Source organism: Megalobrama amblycephala, linkage group LG15 (genome assembly GCF_018812025.1).
Source record: "Megalobrama amblycephala isolate DHTTF-2021 linkage group LG15, ASM1881202v1, whole genome shotgun sequence".
In the NCBI taxonomy this organism is placed as follows: domain Eukaryota; kingdom Metazoa; phylum Chordata; class Actinopteri; order Cypriniformes; family Xenocyprididae; genus Megalobrama; species Megalobrama amblycephala.
In genome coordinates this window covers 27,417,849-27,442,280 of record NC_063058.1, presented here as the reverse complement: position 1 = coordinate 27,442,280, position 24,432 = coordinate 27,417,849, and the positions used below count along the sequence as shown (strand labels likewise).

The window sequence follows — 24,432 nt, the reverse complement described above, 5'->3', positions numbered from 1 at the left end:
AATTACTCTAAATTTATTCAAATTCATTTTCTGCACTATTTGGCATGATTTCCAATGTGTTTTGTAATCCTGTACAAAACTGCAAAGTATTTGTATTTATATTTCCATCATAATATACAAACAAACATTATGATCCATTCAAAATCCATTCAAAGACAGGAACTTGCATCATATACCTGTAACGATGCGGGACTCATGGTAAGATCCATCTGCGAGCTTTATTGAAGTTAGAGTGGTTGTACAAGCAGGGTCAAACAGGAGCAAACAGGTACAGCAGAGGGTAGACAGAATCGTAATCCAGATACAGGCAGAGGTCAGGACTGGCAGATATCACTCACAGGTCGGTATACAAAGCAAGGGTCAGGACAGGCAGCAACGGGTCAAAAACAGGTACAGGCAGGAACGATAACAACAAACAGGCAGACAGGATATAACGCTCAGAAATGTCACACGGGGTAAACAAGACTTCGCGATCAGGAGGTGTATGTGTGAGTCATTTATAGTCCAGATAACAAGCTTCAGGTGTATGTGGCAGATGATGATTGGAGTGGAGTGTGTGGTCAGGTGTCACGGGCAGCCATGGTGGGTCAGGTTCCACGTTCAGCCACGGTGGGTCAGGTGTCACGGGCAGCCACGGCGGGTCAGGTGTCACGGGCAGCCACGGCGGGTCAGAAAATTCAATATTTTAATATGAATTTATGTGTACACAACATTCTTAATGTTACAAACATTCATTCCAGCAAAGACCATGGGGGAAAGAGCCTTTTCATACAAAGCCCCTAAGCTATGGAATGTGCTTCCTCTACCCATCAGAAATGCACCAACGTTGGATCATTTTAAAAAGTTGATTAAGACACATTTATTTAAGGCTGTCTTTCTCTAATGAATTGTATTGCTTTTGTTGTTTTTGTTTTATTCTATTACTGTAGCGCTTTGGGTTTAAGAAAAGCGCATTACAAATAAAATGTATTATTATTATTATTATTAATGTTTGAACAATTCATTTTATTATTTTTTGTATTTTAAAATTGGCCTGTCGAAAATCCTTATATGTCATTGACCCATATACATACCTCTGTGTGTGTGTGTGTGTGTGTGTGTGTGTGTGTTTTATTTAATTTTGTGTCTTCATACTCAAAATCAGCTTTTCCTAAACACATGTGAGAACAGAACCCCATCTTAAAGACCTCTTTAAAGAAAATGTTGATTAATTACCATAGAAAAAATTAACTTTTACTAGTTTGGAACATAAGGGTGAATAAATGAATGAATTTTCAGTGTTTGTGTAAAATGATTGATCTTACCAGCACAAAACTCATGACAGCAAAGTACACATTTAGAGTGTCAATTCTGGTTTAGTGCGTGATGGTTCCTTCAGAACTCACATCCTTGTTTAGTTTGAGATGACAGCAGTGATAAATGCCATTTTGAGAGACTAAACAAAGTTTCTTCCCACCAAGGCTTCTGTTAATACTGTTTACTCTAAAACTCTGCTAGAACATTAAATGTCGATGGGACTGAAAGATAATATATCATATGTGCAAAAGCCTTTTTGTTTCTTTTGAAATAATGACCATGTAACTACAATATTTATTGGACATGAACATTTGATTTGAGTTTACAATACAGTCTTTCTGTCGATGGGACTGAAAGATAATATATCATATGTGCAAAAGCCAACAGGGTTCCTTCACATACACCTCCAACGAATCTGCCCGTTCCTGCTTGCCTGTACTGTATTTCCCAGAGGACGCAATTGAGCTTCCAACAGCACTGACCTGGGGACTACGATGGTAGACCCCATGCTAACATCTGTCAGCTCAGCATTAAAGTCTGCCTTCATTCCAGCTACTTCTGCTAATGCCACTCCAGAGCCTTGTCACAAGATGGCCGCCATCCCAGAGCCTCGTCGCAAGATGGCCGCCGCCACTTCAGAGTCTCTTCGCAAGATGTCCGCTGCCACTTCAGAGCCTCGTCACAAGATGGCTGCCGCCATGCCTGAGCCCTTGTTCAAGATGGCCGCTACCACGCCTGAGCCCTCAGTCAAGATGGCCGCCACCACACATGACACCCCTCAGACAAGATGGCCGCCGCCACACCTGAGCCCTCAGTCAAGATGGACGCTGTCACAACTAAGCCCTCACCAGAATCTGAAGGGGACCAATGGCTAATTGACTTCTGGTCTTCCAGTGTCTTCCTCAATCTCCGTGTCAGCTCCAGACTCCACTCCTGTCCCCAAGTCAGCTCCAGTCTCCGCTTCAGTTCCTGAGTCAGCTCCAGACTCCACTCCAGTTCCCGAGTCAGCTCCATTCCAAAATCCATTCAAAGACAGGAACTTGCATCATATACCTGCAACGATGCAGGACTCATGGCAAGATCCATCTGCGAGCTTTATTGAAGTTAGAGTGGTTGTACAAGCAGGGTCAAACAGGAGCAAACAGGTACAGCAGAGGGTAGACAGAATCATAATCCAGATACAGGCAGAGGTCAGGACTGGCAGATATCACTCACAGGTCGGTATACAAAGCAAGGGTCAGGACAGGCAGCAACGGGTCAATAAACAGGTACAGGCAGGAACGATAACAACAAACAGGCAGACAGGATATAACGCTCAGAAATGTCACACGGGGTAAACAAGACTTCACGATCAGGAGGTGTGTGTGTGAGTCATTTATAGTCCAGATAACAAGCTTCAGGTGTATGTGGCAGATGATGATTGGAGTGGAGTGTGTGCATGTGACTGGCAGGGAGGATTATGGGAAATGTAGTCCGGGAACTGACAGGATTCGTGACAATACCAATTTGCGAAGGACCCATTGAAGTTTGGAAAAAAATAACCTTTTTAATGGCTGGTATGTAGTTACCACATTTGGATATAATTTGGTATGACCTCAGAAAACAATGATTAAGTTATTTCTGCAAATATATACTTTAATTATAAATTTCATAGTGACCTTTGGTAAGTTAGCTTGTTTTGTTTAGGTGGCCAATTCTGTGCCTGTAAATTTTGACTGAATTTGAAAATATCATGTGGTGCCACCTAATACCATGTGGTCCGACCACTGCAGAGTGTTTTCCATGAAAGATATATGTCCTAGATTGGCAGTTTTTGTGCTTTTATATTCAATTGACTGTTTATTGATCTCTTAAAATAGATTTTTAATGATATTTAAGGTCTTTGTGTCATTTGGAGTGACCGCACATCATGTAGTACAACCAATTATAGCAATTACTGTATTAAATTAAAAATAAAATATCTAATTTCTGTGGCTGAAATATGAATCACTGATACAGTATGCTTAAGTGAATGGTAATTTTAAAACTTTTTTTATCAGTTTTATGCAATTTACAGGAAAAATAAGTCTGTTAACTACATTTAAGAAGGCAACTCTTAAGTTATAGAACAAAAATATAAGGTCATTCTTTACAGAATCTCAAAAGAACTGCAAATGCTTTGTTTCTAAACACTTTACTGAGAACTTATAAAAAATGTAAAGCATGTTAAGTAAATTAATTAATTTTAAGATAAATCACAGTCGCACCACATGAAAATTCTAAAATTCAAAATTTTAATATGAATTTATGTGTACACAACATTCTTAATGTTTGAACAATTCATTTTATTATTTTTTGTATTTTAAAATCGAAAATCCTTATACGTCATTGACCCATATACATACCTCTGTGTGTGTGTGTGTGTGTGTGTGTGTGTGTGTGTGTGTTTTATTTAATTTTGTGTCTTCATACTCAAAATCAGCTTTTCCTAAACACATGTGAGAACAGAACCCCATCTTAAAGACCTCTTTAAAGAAAATGTTGATTAATTACTATATAAAACATTTTTTTTAACTAGTTTGGAACATAAGGGTGAATAAATGAATGAATTTTCAGTGTTTGTGTAAAATGATTGATCTTGCCAGCAAAAAACTCATGACAGCAAAGTACACATTTAGAGTGTCAATTCTGGTTTAGTGCATGATGGTTCCTTCAGAACTCACATCCTTGTTTAGTTTGAGATGACAGCAGTGATAAATGCCATTTTGAGAGACTAAACAAAGTTTCTTCCCACCAAGGCTTCTGTTAATACTGTTTACTCTAAAACTCTGCTAGAACATTAAATGTCGATGGGACTGAAAGATAATATATCATATGTGCAAAAGCCTTTTTGTTTCTTTTGAAATAATGACCATGTAACTACAATATTTATTGGACATGAACATTTGATTTGAGTTTACAATACAGTCTTTAAAATGGCACACACTATATAAAGGTCCTAGATCATGTAATTTTCACAACTTGCAGCCTTTATCCCTGCATCGTGTTCCTTCCTGTCAAGAATTTAATGTGGTGCTACCCTGACTTAGAAGTAATACTAACATTCTCTGAGTCTGTTTTACTACAGTCATAGGATAGATATAGCTATTCAAAGATAGCATATAGGCTTTATGCCAAAAATTACATGAAAAAAAAAGAAGAGGAAAACAAGTCTCGCTTGTCGGAGAAAGTGTTAAGGGCGGTAGGCCTAAGTACGAACTGACGGAGATATCTATGGCATTGTTGGTGTTTCATTCGATTTAAATCTAAAATATTGAGGGGGAAAAAAATTAACAAAAATGTGTGTAATACAGCAATATATGCAGTATCCACACAAAGGTTTGGATGCTAAGGCACACTTAAAAAATGTATGAATTTAACTGATATTCAGTTCATTATAGAAAATGTATGATATCTTGCAATCCTGTTGCCAAAAAAAAAAAAAAAATGTAAAAAAAAAAACATTTTTAATTTAGTTTTCATTTATGGAAATATAAGATTATCAATAACTACAAATCAACATTTGGTCCTAGTAGCTAGTCCCTACTAAGTGACAGCTTAAATTAGTCTTAATTTTCAACCCTGTTATCCATTTTGGCATAGGTGTTTATCTTTACATTTTCATAATTTTTACATTTTAAATGTTATAATATTGATAATTATTTCATGTTTATAGCTAAGTATTCAGAAAGGAAGTCTTATTAGAAAGAAATATTATGCAAACTTTACAGTTAATCTGAGAATTAAAAATAAAAAATGAATATGTTTGTGTAATGCTCTCACATTGATCTGCTGTCACAGTGGCCAGTGCAGGAAGTAACTTCTACATCCTCGATGGAAATGCAACCATCGACATGACGGGTGTGGTTCTTCTCTAGAATACAGTTGCTGGGTTCACCTGAGAGATGATAGAGGCAGGTAAGCTTGAGACTCATGAACAATACATGCACTGAATGTTATGTAGGGCTATTATGTTATTTTTAATTTACTTAACATCTGTTAAATTATCTGCATAGACTGTGGACAAAATCATTTTAACTTAAAATATATTGTTTGTGTCAGGGTGTTTAGTATAAAGAATATCTTACAGATCCTGCAACATCCATCTATGTCAAATTGTATTGTTCCCTGTAAAGACACAAATAATAGAATAGAAAATCTTATTTAAACATTTTTCAAAACATATTGCATATTTTATTTTCTTGAAACAATACATATTACAATTTGAATCTAAGGTTCAAACAGTTAACACTTCCATTTAGAGTTTCAAAAGAATATTTCACCTCATTTTGTCATCACCCTGTTTTACTTTCTTTTTTGTACGATACACAAAAGCTGTTATTTATAGCAGAAAGCTGGTCTTTTTTATTACAATGAATGTGATTGTTGATGTTTGACAAGGGCCAAATTGTGATGGCTAGACGACTGGGTCAGAGCATCTTTTTTTTTTTTTGCTATTGAATTGTTTTATCTAATGTATAATCCATATCCTGTTTAATGTCTAATGTTCCTTGTTTCTTTTTCATTGCTTGCAAAGAAGCAATGTTTGTTATCACCAAAGAACTTATACATCACGTAGCAATTATACATATATATTTACACAGAGATAGCATATGGTCTACCTCCCAAAAGACAACCTGTTCATGTTTGTTAGAGATTGAAATCTAATTCCAGTTGAATTGTAATTCCAGACATGTAGGGATGTGTTAACTTAAAAATCCTGTCAGACCTGGTATGGTACAAATAAATACTTTTTTCAGTAATTTTGAAATATACCCTCAGTTTCACAGACAAGGCTTAAGCCTAGTCCCAGACTAAAATGCATGTTTTAGCCGTTTTAACTGAAAGCAACTTGCATTAACATAAAATATGTCAGTGCCATTGTTTTGTCTCAAGATGCACACCAGTTATTTTTTCTTCTTCTAATGCGTGTTTATAAAAGATACTTAAATGTATTGAACTAAGGTCTAATCCTGGCTTAATCTAAGCCCTGTCTATGAAACAGGGCCATAGAGTCTTTAATCTATTGCTAAAGATTGGCAGGAATTCAGACGTTCTCACACAGTGAAAGTTGCTGTTTAAATAACCAGATAACAAAGTCAACATGCTGACAGATCATATTCCATGACATGTCAGTAACTGAAGACTACTGTCACTTACTAAAAGAGCAAAAAATGTGTTGTTACTGTAACAACAAAGAATTTGTACACCTATCATACTATATTAGTGGACAAACTGTCACATCATAAATCATAAATCAATACAATAAAAATCAAGGGCCATTATAATTTCAGCAAGTTTAATTGTGCATTCTAAGTTTTATGTGCTTTGGTGAGCTATCAAAGCAATGCAACTGCATCATAAAATTTTGCTGCCAATAAAACATTTGAACAACTGACTACATCATTCGGCCATTTACCTTTATAGAATTGTAACTCAAGTAGATAATGACTAGTATCGCTAAGGTCATGGCCAAATGCTCAGACATTTACAGGTGCTGATCATATTATTAGAATATCATCAAAAAGTTGATTTATTTCACTAATTCCATTCAAAAAGTGAAACTCGTATATTATATTCATTCATTACACACAGACTGATATATTTCAAATGTTTATTTCTTTTAATTTTGATGATTATAACTGACAACTAAGGAAAATCCCAAATCCAGTATCTCAGAAAATTAGAATATTACTTAAGACCAATACAAAGAAAGGATTTTTAGAAATCTTGGCCAACTGAAAAGTATGAACATGAAAAGTATGAGCATGTACAGCACTCAATACTTAGTTGGGGCTCCTATTGCCTGAATTACTGCAGCAATGCGGTGTGGCATGGAGTCGATCAGTCTGTGGCACTGCTCAGGTGTTATGAGAGCCCAGGTTGCTCTGATAGTGGCCTTTAGCTCTTCTGCATTGTTGGGTCTGGCATATCTCATCTTCCTCTTCACAATACCCCATAGATTTTCTATGGGGTTAAGATCAGGCGAGTTTGCTGGCCAATTAAGAACAGGGATACCATGGTCCTTAAACCAGGTACTGGTAGCTTTGGCACTGTGTGCAGGTGCCAAGTCCTGTTGGAAAATGAAATCTGCATCTCCATAAAGTTGGTCAGCAGCAGGAAGCATGAAGTGCTCTAAAACCTCCTGGTATACGGCTGCGTTGACCTTGGACCTCAGAAAACACAGTGGACCAACACCAGCAGATGACATGGCACCCCAAACCATCACTGACTGTGGAAACTTTACACTGGACCTCAAGCAACGTGGATTGTGTGCCTCTCCTCTCTTCCTCCAGACTCTGGGACCCTGATTTCCAAAGGAAATGCAAAATTTACTGTCATCAGAGAATATAACTTTGGACCACTCAGCAGCAGTCCAGTCCTTTTTGTCTTTAGCCCAGGTGAGACGCTTCTGACACTGTCTGTTGTTCAAGAGTGGCTTGACACAAGAAATGCGACAGCTGAAACCCATGTCTTGCATATGTCTGTGCGTAGTGGTTCTTGAAGCACTGACTTCAGCTGCAGTCCACTCTTTGTGAATCTCCCCCACATTTTTGATTGTTTTGTCTCAAGATGTACACCAGTTATTTTTTCTTCTTCTAATGCATGTTTATAAAAGCTACTTAAATGTATTGAACTAAGGCCTAATCCTGGCTTAATCTAAGCCCTGTCTATGAAACAGGGCCATAGAGTCTTTAATCTATCGCTAAAGATTGGAAGGAATTCAGATGTTCTCACACAGTGAAAGTTGCTGTTTAAATAACCAGATAACAAAGTCAACATGCTGACAGATCATATTCCATGACATGTCAGTAACTGAAGACTACTGTCACTTACTAAAAGAGCAAAAAATGTGTTGTTACTGTAACAACAAAGAATTTGTACACCTATCATACTATATTAGTGGACAAACTGTCACATCATAAATCATAAATCAATACAATAAAAATCAAGGGCCATTATAATTTCAGCAAGTTTAATTGTGCATTCTAAGTTTTATGTGCTTTGGTGAGCTATCAAAGCAATGCAACTGCATCATAAAATTTTGCTGCCAATAAAACATTTGAACAACTGACTACATCATTCAGCCATTTACCTTTATAGAATTGTAACTCAAGTAGATAATGACTAGTATCGTCTGTGGCACTGCTCAGGTGTTATGAGAGCCCAGGTTGCTCTGATAGTGGCCTTTAGCTCTTCTGCATTGTTGGGTCTGGCATATCTCATCTTCCTCTTCACAATACCCCATAGATTTTCTATGGGTTAAGGTCAGGTGAGTTTGCTGGCCAATTAAGAACAGGGATACCATGGTCCATTTCCCTGTTGGAAAATGAAATCTGCATCTCCATAAAGTTGGTCAGCAGCAGGAAGCATGAAGTGCTCTATAGTCCTGGTATATGGCTGTGTTGACCTTGGACCTCAGAAAACACAGTGGACCAACACCAGCAGATGACATGGCACCCCAAACCATCACTGACTGGGGAAACTTTACACTGTACCTCAAATAACGAGGATTGTGTGCCTCTCCTCTCTTCCTCCAGACTCTGGGACCCTGATTTCCAAAGAAAATGCAAAATTTACTTTCATCAGAGAATATAACTTTGGACCACTCAGCAGCAGTCCCAGCCCTTTTTGTCTTTAGCCCAGGTGAGACGCTTCTGACGCTGTCTGTTGTCCTCGCGGTGCAATTAGAAAATTGAGATGTCCTTCAAGATGGCTGAGCTCGATCATTTTCCGGGTCATAGGATGGAGGATGGAGGAGCGAGGAAACGAGGAGGGATATTGAGAAGCACCCCATGTGACTTTGGCGCTCCGAACCGCTGATTCGACACTCTGATTAATTTATGCTCCGATGCTTCATGAAGCAGTGTTTTGAAATCGGCCATCACTTAATAAGTCGTTATTTTGTGTTTTTTGGTGCACCAAAAATATTCTCGTCGCTTTATAATATTAATATTGAACCACTGTACTCACATGAACTGATTTAAATATGTTTTTAGTACATTAACACTCTGAGGTCTGAGGGTATCGCCGGCGATACCACCGCGTTTTTTTTCTTACCAGTGTGAAAGAGACTCAAAATACTCTGTTAATGTTGCACATACAGTTAAGAGTTATACATCATTTTAATCTGTGGAATATCTTCTTTTATTTGTGTACACTCAGAGTAAAAACAAAATGTTGTGCTTTTTGTAAAATAAAGAAAACTAACATGATGCATGATCTCTCGTCTCCCTCTGAAGGAAGTCCAATCTGATAGTTCTCAGAAAATGAACTGTAACTTAGTGAATACTAATCACAAAAAAATTAGACTTGTGTCTAAAAAAACGTTGAAATGTCAGGTTTTAAATCGTGTAAGTCAAATCGAAAACAAACATTCTGTGTTTATGTAATCTGTATGAAAAGAGAGCCATGTCAGAAATCTGTGATTCAGCTCATTATCCGCTAATGCGGCCACGCCCACGGAGCCAGCGCTATTCAGACGCAAATTCTGAGTCAATACATGCATTCATCGTCTCAATCGTGGATTGCCTATTCTTCTTTAGTGCTCAGGCATTTGTGGACTAAAGGTGTACAGAGCGCCCTCCGGCTGCAAGTATAATTGAAAAAACAGTATCCAGCACTCATAGTAATGACAATAAATCCTGAATAAATATACTCTTCTGTATAGAAAATTGACAAACATATGAGAATCCATCAATATTTCTCCAAATGTGCATGCTTTTAAGCTAAAAGCCTATATGAAATGCCATAGAGGTAACATAATTGTTCAGACACTTTGCATCACTGAAATACATTATATTTTAAAGTATATAATAGAATACCATTATTTTATATTGTAATAATATTTCACAGTATTGCTGTTTTTTCTGTATGTTTGATTTACATTATGATGAGATTTGAATCATGATCACAGAGGATTTTTTCACAGCCTACCTGACTGAAGGGCCTCATAATATGCAAGTCATTTCAGGTCATTATTATGTGATTCTTTTGTCTTCTCAGGTGAGAATCACCCATTATACATGAGGATTCACGCCTCCACGCATACTGTGTTTCTTGACCAAAGATGTTTTAGAAAATTTAAATCTCTCTGTTGTTTTATATGAACAAGCAGGCAGCATACTTTTTACCTCATTTTGAAGCAAAAACTCTAGTCTACAACCTCAAATACCCAGAAGTCTTGTGAACAAAGATTTAATATATATTAAATCATTAAAAATTATTGGCTTTATTTCAGTGACTTAAGTTTTTTGTTTTTTCAATAACCACGCATAAACGTTATTCCTTCAAAAACACAAACATGTACATACATGTTCCTCACATATTATTGTAGCCTAGTTTGTGCTGAATACAGTGTAATGACACTTTTTCCATTAATATGTTTATAAACAACTGAAAAAAGCACAAATGTCAGGGCATGTCAAAACTTCTCCAGGATCCCAAAAATCCTCAGACCCCTGAGGGTTAATGGATCTTGAGAGAGGAAATGTCATTGCTGGCTATGGAGGCCTCACTGAGCCATTGGATTTCAACAAAAATATCTTAATTTGTGTTCTGGAGATTAACAAAGGTCTTACAGGTGTGGAACGGCATGAGGGTGAGTAATTAATGACAGAATTTTCATTTTTGGGTGAACTAACCCTTTAAATCAAGCTTTTAGTGCACCTTTTATATTTACGACAGAATGTGAATAATTTACAGCTTCTGTCTACATGTGTGATGTGGATTAGTAAAAATAACTTTCACTGCTAGAACCTGCAAAATAAATACAGAACATGATTAATAAACCATTTAGCATCTTATTTGGAAAATGAGACGAAGACTAATGGATAAAACATTGTCATGTGTAAATGAAGTCCTCCGTTTTCTAAGAGACAACATGGATTCTTCCTCCAGGGGGCGCATGGAGGCTCAGAAACCGTCATTGACTCGCATTCAAATCACGGTTTTTTTTTTTTTTGTCTCAAAAGAGATATGTTTACAATAAAAGTGTAGTCGTTTAAATATATCAATGCCGAGGACCCGGTGACTGACATACAATTTGAAATCCGACCAAAAACAAGCCCCTGCTCATCCTAACCATCATGACAAAGTGTGCTTCTGTTCCGTTCTGGACAACAATTTACAGCTGAATAATTACACTGAAACACTTTAATAGCCATTGAATTTGTTGCAGAGTAAACATATGAGAAATACTGTTTACTTGCTAAACTGTGACACAAGCCACGCCCGCTTATGTAAGAGGTTTCGTGCAAATGCCATTCTACCCACTTTTATTTCTTTATTCTTTCCCATCATGCTCTGTGGAGTTGTGAGCGGAAGCATTCGCTTTTAACAAACCATAAAGCTTAAAATGCATTTTTCGCAATGATATTCGTGGGAATTTTAGCGTTGGTTGTGTAAAGTCAATATTAATGGGTAAGTCAGGATATGTGGTTTACTAAGCTACAGTTGTTCATATTTGCAGTTAATGTTTATTTAAATAAATGAATATTTGCCACTATGTTATATAAATAATCCTGAAAAAACTTTCGAGCTGTAATCTTACACCACAGCTGGTTTTTGTAAGCTCGTATATCATATTTTGCAGAAGCGTGGTGCATCGTGTCTTGACTAAAATAATGCTTGCCTTCACGTGCTCTCGGGATTATCGTAAATACGACTTCAGAAGTGGGAATTATCAAATTTCCGATAGCACGTGAAGGCAGCATAATTAAACGCGTTATTTAATCATGCATGCATTTTAATTCATCATCTTGAGCGAGTAAAACATTAAAAGTAAGCATTAAAAGTGTTTTTTTTTTTTTTTTTTTTTTTGCCTGCATGCATGTGAATTGAAGTTTTGTGCATGCATTTATATTTTTTATTATTTACATTTATCTATTCATGCTTTTAATCTCATCCCTTCGAGGTTTGTTCATGCATTTATGTCAAATATTGATTTGTTCATCAGAGCACAATGACAGAAGCTCTCAGGAGGTGGATGGGGACAGTTGTGGATCCTCCACCTCAGGTTCGCCGGAGATGGACCGAAACCCGTCGCCTCCACCCGAGGAAGATGAGACTGAGGCCGGTGAGGAAGCGGACGCCATCGGGGAGACGGTGTACAGCAAACATTGGCTCTTCAGCACCCTGACCCGCCTCATTGAAGTATGCTAGACTTACTTATCATTGAATAATAGAATTTTTGTTTTAGATATGTAATTTGCGTTTTATTAAAAATAAAATTATTTTTAAATAAAATTTATATCATTTTATAAAATTATAAAAGTTCACCCTCCTTTATAACAGTACTCAAACATGACTTCGTACCTCGATATTGAAGTCACAGTTCGGTATGGATTTGATACAGGAGAAAACTAAACATAAAATTGCTTCTTTTTTTTTAATTAAAGGAACACTCCACTTTTTTTGAAAATGGGCTCATTTTCCAATTCCCCTAGAGTTAAAGGTGCTAAAGAGGATGTTTTGTTTTATACATTTTTGCAATATTCTTGAAACTGTCTTTACTAACTGATAAAAGACTATTTATTAGGTGCACTGAAAGTAATAATATTAATATACATCATCTGTGCATGAGGTAGGGCCTTAAAAACATCAGCCAATCGTTTACGCGATCATCGCGGAAACGATTTGCCCTCTGGCTTGTCAATCACTGCCGTGACGTTCCTTGTGAGAGACGAGCGCGGCTGCGCGCTCCTTTTTCTTTTTTTTTCAGGAGACAGGAGTTAAAGGAACACTTTTTTTGAAAATGGGCTTGTTTTCCATTTAAAAAACTCAGTAACAGTCTTTGGATTCTCAGTCGAGAAAAAATCCTCTTTATCACCTTTAAACAGTTGAGTTTTACCGTTTTCGAATCCATTCAGCCGATCTCTGGGTCAGGCGGTACCACTTTTAGCATAGCTTAGCATAGTTCATTGAATCTGATTAGACCGTTAGCATCTCGCTCAAAAATGACCAAAGAGTTTCGATATTTTTTCCTATTTAAAACTTGACTCCTCTGTAGTTACACGCTTTTGTGTACTAAGACCGACGGAAAATGAAAAGTTGCGATTTTCTAGGCCAATATGGCTAGGAACTATACTCTCATTCCGGCGTAATAATCAAGGAACTTTGTTGCCGTACCATGGGTGCGACATTTGTGAGAGATGCTGCGTATCATTGCGCCTGCTGCACCCATGGTACGGCAACAAAGTCCCTTGATTATTACGGAGGAATGAGAGTATAGTTCCTAGCCATATCGGCCTAGAAAATCGCAACTTTTCATTTTCCGCAACTTTTCGCAACTTTTCAAAAACTAGGCCAAAACTAAGCCAAGTACACCCTATGATTTAATTGCTTATGGAACCACATTATTACCTTATAGATGGTGACAGATCAAGGAAATGGCCCGAGTGATTTTTCCATGGAACTGATGGATGATTTGGAAGAGGACTTGTGTAAAGTATGGGACATGGCTATGAATAAGGTAAACTAATACACCCTCCTTGATGGCATGCACGGTGTTCCAAGTTATTATACCAGGAGGATTTTAGTACAATAAATAATCAGATTTTATGTTTTCAAAGAAAGTATTTGTATGTTTTATTCCTCATATCTTTTTAGAAATGGAAAACCTACTTAAAGAGGTTGATCCACATTATTAAACAACCACAGTTCTCATGCAATAAGGGGAGGAAGAAAGAACATTCTGAAGATGAAAAGCATGAAATGGTGCAATATCTTGCAAAAGACATAACTGATATTTTGCAAAAACTGAAAAGAGATTGTCGAACTGTCACATTTTAGAGCACAGAAGAATCCAGTCAGATAAAGGCTTATTAAGGGATGTTTCTGTCAAACATATTAATTGTATTAAAGGGTTAGTTCACCCAAAATTTACATTTCTGTCATGAAGAACTCACTCAGCATTCGGACATAAACACGGAAGCCTGCGCTTCTTTCACTACGTCAATTGTTTATTGCACTAAAATCCTACTGATATGTCACTTGCATAATAATGTGGAACACAGTGTATATACACATTACATGATTTTTCTCTCCAGGACGTGGCTGTTTTTCTTCAAGAGTTCAAGGCTCCAGACATCTTGCTGGGTGTGATCGCAAAGTCACGCAGTCCACGGCTCACTGTAAGTCATTTTACCACTGTAAATGCTCGTATGCTGAAGAATTATATGTCAGATTTTCCTTGCTGCTTTCTTATGACTTTATATAATTACTCAGAGCATTTGTTACAGGAAATCTGTGTTGGAATTCTGGGTAATATGGCCTGTTTCCATGACACATGTGTCTCTCTCAGCCAGAACTCTGACTTGGGGTAAGACGTACACACACTGAGCATCATTCTCCCTTTCTGTTTCTCTTCAGATTAATTGAACTAGTTTTGTAAATACAGTACTACTACTACTTCTGTTAAACTATGTCTGACATGTATATCTCAGCGCTGTGTTACTTCTGCTGCTCGGAGACAATGACCCACCTACGCTCTTGGAAACGTGCAGGTCAGTTAGAAAATTCTAAGTAGATTTCACAATATATGCCACATTTTACTTTCTCTAAATGTCAGTGTCTGACTTGCAATACTGTGGCTTTCTCAGACTCCTGCTAACATGCATGTCTCAGCCTGATGTCGCCCCTCTGTGGCTAGAGAGGATACGGCAGCAGCCCGCGGTGTGTGGCAGTCTGTGTTTTATCATGAGCAGCTCCACGAATGGTCAGTGATGTTTAAAGATGCTGCTAATGGTACTTTCAATGAATAGAGCAAGAAATGCCTGAAACTCTTGTTTTTTAGCAATAAACATATTTATTATTAATATTAACTTATTTATATTTATTTTAATTTTCTGGTGTTATTTTTTTTTAGCATTAAACCATTAAAAACAAAAAAATTGTATGTAATTTAAAAATTTATTCCTGAATTTTCAGCAGCCATTACTTGATTGGCCTGCCACATAATCCTTCAGAAATGAAATATGTTGATTTGGTGCTCAAAAAATATGATTTTTATGTTTGTTTGTTTGTTTGTTTTAGCAATAACATTAAATAAACATTAAACATATTTAGCATTATTATTAACTTACTCATATTTATTTCTTTTTATTTTCTTGTGTGTTTTTTAGCAATAAACATAGACATTTAAAATTATTATTAACATTTTTATTTAATTTTCTTGTGCTTTATTTTTGTTTTTAGCAATATACATTAAATAAACATTTAATTATTATTATTATTATTATTTATTATTATTATTATTAACTTTTTATTTTAATTTTCTTGTGATTTATTTTTGTTTGTTTTAAGCAACAAACATTAAGTAAACATTTAACATTATTATTTATTATTAACTTTAACTTTTATTATATATGTTTTTAATAACTTTTTTTACTATTTTTTTACTGATTTCTTATTTCTATAAATTAAAGAGAAATAATTGTTTGAATTTTTTCTTATAATAAATTCATATAGCTAAATAATACATTTTTTGTCATGTTTAAAATGTTCATATTTAATATATCAAAAAATATATAATAAAGTTAATGTTTAATATTTTACATTAAAAGTTAACATTTAACAAATGTTTTTTTTATTTTTTTATTTATTTATTTATTTTTGGCTTTATTTATTTGAATATTAGTTTACATCAACATTTTTAAAATACACCAAATTAGATATTTGGTGTTTTGAAAATATTAAATAAACATTTAAAAATATTTATTATAACTATTAACTTATAATTCATATTTATTTATTTATTTTCATTTATTTGATTTTGTGATTTTGTTTGTTTGTTTTTAGAAATAAACATTAAATAAACAATGTTTATTAGTATATTATTTAAGATTATTTATTTTTTCTTGTGCAATTGTTTTAGTTTGTTTTTTGCAGTACATATCAAATAAACATTTTAAATTATTATTATAAATGTAATGTAATTCACTGATATATATATATATATATATATATATATATATATATATATATATATATTTTTTTTTTTTTTTTTTTTTTTTTTTACATTAAAGTTTACACTTAATATATATATATGATGTAAATTAATATTCAGTATTTTTTCCTTAATTAATTGAATATTAGTTTACATCAAAATCAATACCAAATTTTAAAATACAGATATTTGATGTGTTTGAAAACATTTAATGCTAGTTTAATTAAATATTAGATAATAGTTTATCAAAACTATAGTAACACTGAAGCATTGTGACACTAAAGTGTATCTCTCTCTCTCTTTGCAGTGGATTTGCTGGTTAAGGTTGGGGAGTTGGTGGATAAGCTCTTTGATGAGGATGAGGAGATAATGAAGAGTTGGGTGTCGACCCCACCCAGTGAGAGTGACCCACACAAGGACACACAGCAGGACATCGCATCCTCTCTGCTTGAGGCGGCCACACAGCTTAGGTGAGACATATTAATTAAGGTGATGTGACCTTCTTGCTCGTCTGTCCGAAGTGTTTACCAACCTATTCCTGTGTCTGCTGCTAGATTAAGAGAAGATGTTCTACCTGGATTCACATCACTGTTCATTCACTTAACATTTTGTTTTGTAGGTCAGAGAGTCCAGAAGCTCTTGAAGTTTATCTTCATTCGCTCCAGCTTCTGACTACAGTAGAAGAGGGCATGCAGGCTCTGGGTGAGACCTACACACATACTGAACCCTGAATATATTCATTTGTATTTAGTATTAGTATTTTTATGAGAACAATCATACAGATGTTCATGTGTTTCTTTTAGATAAACTTTAATGTTACTTCTGTGATAGTCTCTTCTGGTCGCAAAGTCAGAATTTATTTGATCGAAAATACAGTAAAATAGTACTATATCAATAGTACTATTGAAATATTATTACAATTTTAAATAACTGGTTTCTATTTGAAGATATTTAAAAAATGTTATTGATTCCTGTGCAAAAGTGAATTTTCAGCATCATTACTCCAATCAGTGTCACGAGATCCTTCAGAAATCATTCCAATTTGCTGATTTTGGGTATGATTCTCGGTTTGAATGCAAAAGGTCCCGAGTTCAAATCCCGGACGAGCCCCCATTAAATGTTACGACCCCAGATATTGTCTAGGGCAGGGGTGCCCAATCCTGCTCCTGGCGATTGACTGTCCTGCAAAGTTATGCTCCAACTCTAATCAAACACACCTGCCTTTTAATTTTCAAGTGATCCTGAAGACCTTAATTAGTTGCTTCAGGTGCGTTTGATTAATAATTATACTAATAATTATAAGTGTTTGATGGCAAGAGGCAAAACACGGGTAGAGTTTACGAAACACTTATAATTATTAGTTTTTAAATGTTGAATCCTCCAAACCCTAGACCACGGGTGTCCAATCCTGCTCCTGGCTATTGACTGCCCTGCAAAGTTACACTCCAACCCTAATCAAATATATTGCCATATATATATATATATATATATATATATATAGTAAGAGATGGGAAATAATATTTATAAAGAAAAAGGTACAAAAAAAGTGGAAGAAACAGAAATCTTTTATAACTTTATGTCTGTACTGTCACTTTTGAAGGATTTAATAAAGTAAAAAAAAAAAAAAAAATTATGATAAAAATGGATTCTCCTTTATATTAAAAGATCTCACTTTATTTTTTGACTGTCCACAGAAAGGTGTATGAAATGTGTAGCAATGTTTTCAGATTTTTCCTTTGTCTACAGTATCAGATGGAGCGTGTGGTCGTGCGTTGTGGACATTTGTGAGCAAGATCGTATGTGAGGATTTCTGTCAAGCGGACGACCCTCCTCTCATCCTGCAGGAGCAGAAGGGTCTCCTGGCCCCGGCGCTTGCCCTGCTGTCTGCATTACACTCCAGTCTGCAAATGGATATCGGTACGAAACACACACTGACTAAATAACATATCAAATTCAAATTTATGGGAGGGATTTTTGTTTGTTTAAGGTTTGGTATTATATCACTGTTTCGGGTTCAGTGTCTGTTTATTCATTGCAGGTGCAGAATTAATAGGAAGTCTTATTCGCATTCTGCAGTTCAAAGCTGAATACTGTCAGAGCCGTACAGCTGGAAGCTCTGAATCAGGAGAGAGTCAGAAAGAAGAAGAGAAACAAGTGGAAGATGTACAGCTCAAAGCTTTAGTCGAAACCACAGCTGAGTTCCTCTCAGTCGTAATTATGGAACTGACGAAGGTGAAATTGCCAGCTATCCAGTTTACAAAATATTAATAAATGATTAAAATCTAACTTAAGATATATTATATAATCTTATAATATACTATATTATAAAAATATAAATTAAATTAAAAAAATTATAAAATTAGAAATTATTAAATTCTAATTTGAGATTTTATATATCATTATTATACAAGCGTGGTGAACAAAATATTAATAATTAAATCGTAATGTAAGATATATTAAATACTACATTATATTATTCTATGTAAAAGTATACATTTAATTCCAAAATACACTATATTATATTATATAAAAAAATTAAAGCTATCAAGTTTACAAAAAATATTAGATAAATTACATTCCAAAAATATATTATATAATATTATATTATATATTTTTCTTACAATAAATTAATATAGCTAAATAATACACTTTTGTCATGTTTAAAATGTTCATATTTAATATATAAAATAATAAAGTTAATGATAAATAGTTTAATATTTTACATTAAAAGTTAACATTTAAAAATATTTTTTTTCTTTATTTAATTGAATATTAGTTTACATCAACATCTTAAAAATACACCATATTTGTATTAAAATTAAAATATTAAATAAACATTTAAAAAAATATTTATTATTATAATTAACTTATTCATATTTATTTTCATTTTAAACATTAAATAAACATTTATTATTATATTATTTTATATTATTAAACTATATTATATTATAAAGTCAAGTTTTAAAAATTACATTTAAAACCATCAAGTTCACAAAATAATATTAAATGATTAAATTGTAGTGTAAGATATATTATATCATATACTACATTATATTATTCTGTATTACAAATGTAAAATTACATTCCAAAACTATATTATATTATATTAAATAAATTTTAAAGCTATAAAGCTTCCAAAAATAATAATTTATTAAATTCTAATGTAATATCATATACTACATTATATTATTTTAGATTATAAAAGTATAAAGTCCATTGCAATATATTATATTATATTATATTATATAAATTGTGAAAATTCCCTTTAATTTTCAGGATCTTCTATCATCGGTAGTCAAGGAAGGGCACCTGACAGAGGAAGGCTGTGTGTCTGCTGTTGGCACCCTTGTACCACAACACAGAACGGCTGTACGTTCTTCACTTTTCTTTTTCTTATTTGTTCTTTTCACTGCTTCCTACAGACTGATTAATCACAGTTCTTCTCGTCCTCTCTCATTCTACAGGTCCAGCACCTGGTTGGCTTGTTGTCAGAAGTGGAACCGAAACTGGCAGACATTATAAAAAAGGACATTCCCATTTCATCCAATGTGTCAAGCTGAATTCGGCTGGACAAATCCAAAGTGTTCTTTAGCTCCAAGATCTCAAACCCAAAAGACTGGAAATGAGTTTCTTACCTCCTTGTGAACAGACTTATCCTTGGTTTAAATATGAAAAAAAATTTGCTTTTATAGTAAATGCTATACCTTAAAAATGTTTAAATTGTGTATATTATTGTTTTGTTTGTATACACAGACATCTAGTAAACATAACCTGTTTTGTACTTGTCTTGAACTAATAATTTTTATTTACATTTTTATATATATTTCCAAGTGCACTATTTTTTTTTTTTTTTACGTTATTTAATATCCATTATGCTTCACACGATACCGAAAGGTCACTCAAAGCTTTTAAAAATAACTTCCAGCACATGATAGCGAACATGACGTGTTTTTTTTTTTTTTTTTTTTTTTTACGCACACTCTGCTGCGTACACTCGAGTGTTTACTGATGTTCGCTGCTCAAAAACCCCATCAGGTGCCCCTCAAACGTGCGCGCCACGTCCGGGTTGTGATCACCTCCCTCATTTGCTTTCCAAATGGCCTGCGCTATCAGAACGGGGAGAAAGGGACTACTGCGCACTTCCCGCGTATGTGACGCCAGCAGGAATATAGCAGCTCTTTAATTAAGAGTTTGGATTGATATGCAGAGCGCGCTGCATTCTTATGGAAATGTGGCGTGTAGGAGGAGGACCTGAGAGAGACACGGCCAGACACTCAGCTGGGATCTCAACATGGACTGAATGGAAAACAGACGGGGGCTAATTTTAACCACGTTTGCGTGATTTCGAGCCGCTGGCTTATGTTGTTTTTGAGGGAATCTTGGTTGGCCTGAAAAGACCAGACGCTCAAGGACTTTTGATTGACACGTGTCTGTGTTTAGCTTTACCTGAGGCTGATCTGTCAGACAAACCTCAGGGTGAGGAAGCACTTGGGTTGGTTAGATCCAGACCGCTGCGTGTATGAGTGAATGCCCAACTAATATGAATTGACGGAGGGCTGGTTGAGATGGAAACAGTGCTGTGAAAGCATAACATAAATGATTGGCAGCTGTCAATCATCTTCTCACTGGTGCCCAGAACTCCTGTTTTGATGACATGCAAAATAACCTAAAATGGCTAAAATGCTTCCACATCACGCACTATGATGTGTGAGACAGCCTGTTAAAGTCATACATTTGGGCTCTATTTACACTTGGTATTGTCCACAAGTGGACAATGGAGACATTCCCATTCACACCTGCCATTTTAAAAGGGACCTATTATGTCTCTTTTTACAAGATGTAATATAAGTCTCTAGTTTCAGTTCAAAATACACAGCAGATAATTTATTATAGCTTGTCAAATTTGCCCCTATTTGGGTGTGAGCAAAAACATGCAGTTTCTGTGTGTCCATTTAAATGCAAATGAGCTGCTGCTCCAAAAGAGGGCGGAGCTTTAACAGCTTGTGCTTCAGTTACTCAACAACAACAAAACTGGAGAATCTCACGCAGCCAAAATGATGATTGTCAGTAATTGTGTTCAGCCTTATAAATGCAATCTTGCTGAGCACAAGATACTTCCTTCAAATACATTAAAAAATTTTTCCTGACTAACACTTTTGAATGGTAGTGTGCATTTTTATTTAAAGGTGCCCTAGAACCCTATTTCACAGAATGTAGTATAAGTCTAAGGTGTCCCCTGAATGTGTCTGTGAAGTTTCAGCTCAAAATACCCCATAGATTTTTTATTTATTATATTTTTTAACTGCCTATTTTGGGGCATAATTAAAAATGCACCGATTCAGCGCGCTTCCCCTTTAAAAGCTCGCGACTGTATAATACATTGCATAAACAAAGTTCACACAGCTAATATAACCCTCAAAATGGATCTTTACAAAGTGTTCGTCATGCAGCATATCAGATCATGTAAGTATGGCATTATTTTTTACATTTGATTCTGAATGAGTTTGATAGTAGCCTATGCTGCAGCTAACAGGGCTAATGCTACACTGTTGGAGAGATTTATAAAGAATGAAGTTGTGTTTATGAATTATACAGACTGCAAGTGTTTAAAAATGAAAATAACGACATGGCTCTGGTCTCTGTGAATGCAGTAATAAACGATGGTAACTTTAACCACATTTAACAGTACATTAGCAACATGCTAATGAAACATTTAGAAAGTCAATTTACAAATATCACTAAAAATATCATGATATCATGGATCATGTCAGTTATTATTGCTCCATCTGCCATTTTTCGCTATTGTCCTTGCTTGCTTGCCTGCATAAAGTCTGTTGATTCGGCTGTGCTGCTCCAGACGTTAATACTGGCTGCCCTTGTCTAATGCCTTGAACATGGGCTGGCATGTGCAAAATTTGGGGGCGTACATATTAATGATCCAGACTGTTGCGTAACAGTCAGTGTTATGTTGAGATTCGCCTGTATTTCAGTGGTCTTTTGCACAAATCAAATTTACATAAACAATGGTGTTTGAGACTCACATATGTCAATTTCATCTACATTACTCTAATTATTTAACTATGCCAAGGTAAATTCAATTTTATATTCTAGGGCACCTTTAATCTTAGACATTTTTACAATGACCATGACGTTTAAAATGTATTGGTTTATGTTATTTCAGTGGAAACCTTTTTGTCTTTGTAATCTTTCATCAAAACGTGTATGTGAAAACATTCCCTTTCAGCTGACCTCACTGAAGCCCCCTGTTTTCCAACCACCTGCACATTCTGGTATGTAACCTATTTTCACGATCCAATTAATTTAGTTGTTAAAAACGGTTCCAGTTCTATATATATATATATATATATATATATATATATATATATATATATAATTTTTTTTCACATTTACAATGGGTGTTGTTGGCTTTAAGTGTGGCCTAAATGTATGCTTTTGGGGCTACTGCATGACTCAATAGCCCCAAAAGCTACTGCTAACATCAATGATAGCAAAAAAGCATCACCACATTGTCATCATTTAGTGGTAGCCACCTTATTTTGGTTCATATAGATTCAGTGGCATCTTTACGATTGATTACCTCAGAAATTCCACTTGTTGAATAGACAAATGGATCAGGTAGGAACTCGACAATGCATGTCATTAAACATGAATGAGGTCTTTGGAGTACACAGCAGTCACGTGACACATGCAACCACACGTCGCCATTGTGCACTCTGGCACGTACGTCTCTTTTTCACTCGTTCGCCCAGCTGCTTGTGCGGTCAGAGCTCATTAAAGGCCGTGTAGCTGCCTCTCATCAGAGCCTCCTTCAGCTGCTGTTTATCTCTCCTGTCAACAGCAGTACAATGAAACTTTCTCTCGGTTCACGCCGGATTTCCCAGAATAACTCTGATGCCATCTCATACTTGATGGTCTGTCCCAACTGTTTAAAGATGCATTCTGTTATTATTTACTCACCCTCGTGTCATTCCAAACCTACACTCTAAAACAAGCTGGGTTGTCTCAAGTCATGTTTGGATCAAATATGGACAAACCCAACCATTAGTTTACATTTTTTTAATTAAATCTTTAAACCCAGTGGTTGGGTTTGTCCATATTTGACCCAAACATGGGTTGAAACAACACAGTATTTTTTTTTAGACTGTATATGATGCACTAGAAGATATTTTAAGGAATTCTTTCCATACAAGGACAGCATATCAACCACAGCTTTCAAACTCAAAAAAGGACTAAATAACAACTTAAAAGTATCAAGTGTAGTCCATTGTCGACTAGTATACTAGATTCCAAGTCTTTTTAAGCCATTTATGTATGAAGAACAGAAAAATAAATGTGTTGAAAATTGTTATTTACTGCTAATCTCAATTGTTTTTGCATTCAGAATTTAAAAAAAAAAACAAAAAAAAAATGTCTTGACGTCTCACACCAAACAAAAGTTTGGTTAAATCAAAAAGAATTAAACCAACCCTCTTTTATTTTTTTAAAGGTGTTTTTTAGTCATTTATAATATATATATATATATATAATACATATAATATAATAATATATTATAATAATATATTATTATAATTATTGTTATTATTATTACTTATATATACACACACACGTCACTGGGACCACTTATTTTTTGTTTTTTTGCTATAAAATTAATTACTAATATATATATATATATATATATATATATATATATATATATATATATATATATATATATATATATATATATAATGATTTTTTTAAGTTTATTTTATTGTATTTATTATATACATATACAAATATTTATTATTATTTTTTAAGTATAGTTTTACAACACGTCATTGGGACCACTTTTATTTTTATTTATTTTTGTTTTGTTTTTTTAGGGTTTTTATTATATTTATTATATACCTATACAAAGATTTTTTAGTACCATGAGCTGTATTTGTATAAGAAAAAAGAACAGAGGTCCAACTCTGCTTTTGAGTACCACAGAAAACAGGTTTCAAACAACATGAGGGTAAGTAAATACGGACATTACAGTCATGTTTGAAGTGAACTATTGCTTCAACATCCTTTTCCCTCACTTCTTTCTTTTTGTTTGCCTTTAAACTTGTTTATCTTGTACCTGACATGATAAGAAGTGTAAAGAAGGAAGTGTCTTTTCAGTGTTG

At 34.7% G+C, this 24,432-nt stretch overlaps 1 protein-coding gene across 3 annotated transcripts in view; it reads left to right on the top strand.

Annotated features, from left to right (window-relative positions):
* The window catches only part of saal1 (serum amyloid A-like 1), a 105,331-nt gene extending 84,793 nt beyond the window's left edge, over positions 1-20,538 (top strand). For 2 of the 3 annotated variants that reach the window (XM_048157879.1, XM_048157881.1), the window contains exons 2-13: positions 12,272-12,468; positions 13,685-13,786; positions 14,364-14,447; positions 14,556-14,635; positions 14,760-14,819; positions 14,916-15,031; positions 16,569-16,731; positions 16,881-16,963; positions 18,008-18,178; positions 18,300-18,493; positions 19,538-19,630; positions 19,726-20,538. In XM_048157879.1, the coding sequence (XP_048013836.1) occupies positions 12,272-12,468; positions 13,685-13,786; positions 14,364-14,447; positions 14,556-14,635; positions 14,760-14,819; positions 14,916-15,031; positions 16,569-16,731; positions 16,881-16,963; positions 18,008-18,178; positions 18,300-18,493; positions 19,538-19,630; positions 19,726-19,821 (1,439 nt within the window). In that variant the 3' untranslated portion in view covers positions 19,822-20,538. Of the gene's footprint in view, positions 1-11,158; positions 11,737-12,271; positions 12,469-13,684; positions 13,787-14,363; positions 14,448-14,555; positions 14,636-14,759; positions 14,820-14,915; positions 15,032-16,568; positions 16,732-16,880; positions 16,964-18,007; positions 18,179-18,299; positions 18,494-19,537; positions 19,631-19,725 lie in introns of those variants that run through there. The other variant, XM_048157880.1, reaches the window with a different exon arrangement.
* The last annotated feature ends 3,894 nt before the right edge of the window (positions 20,539-24,432 follow it).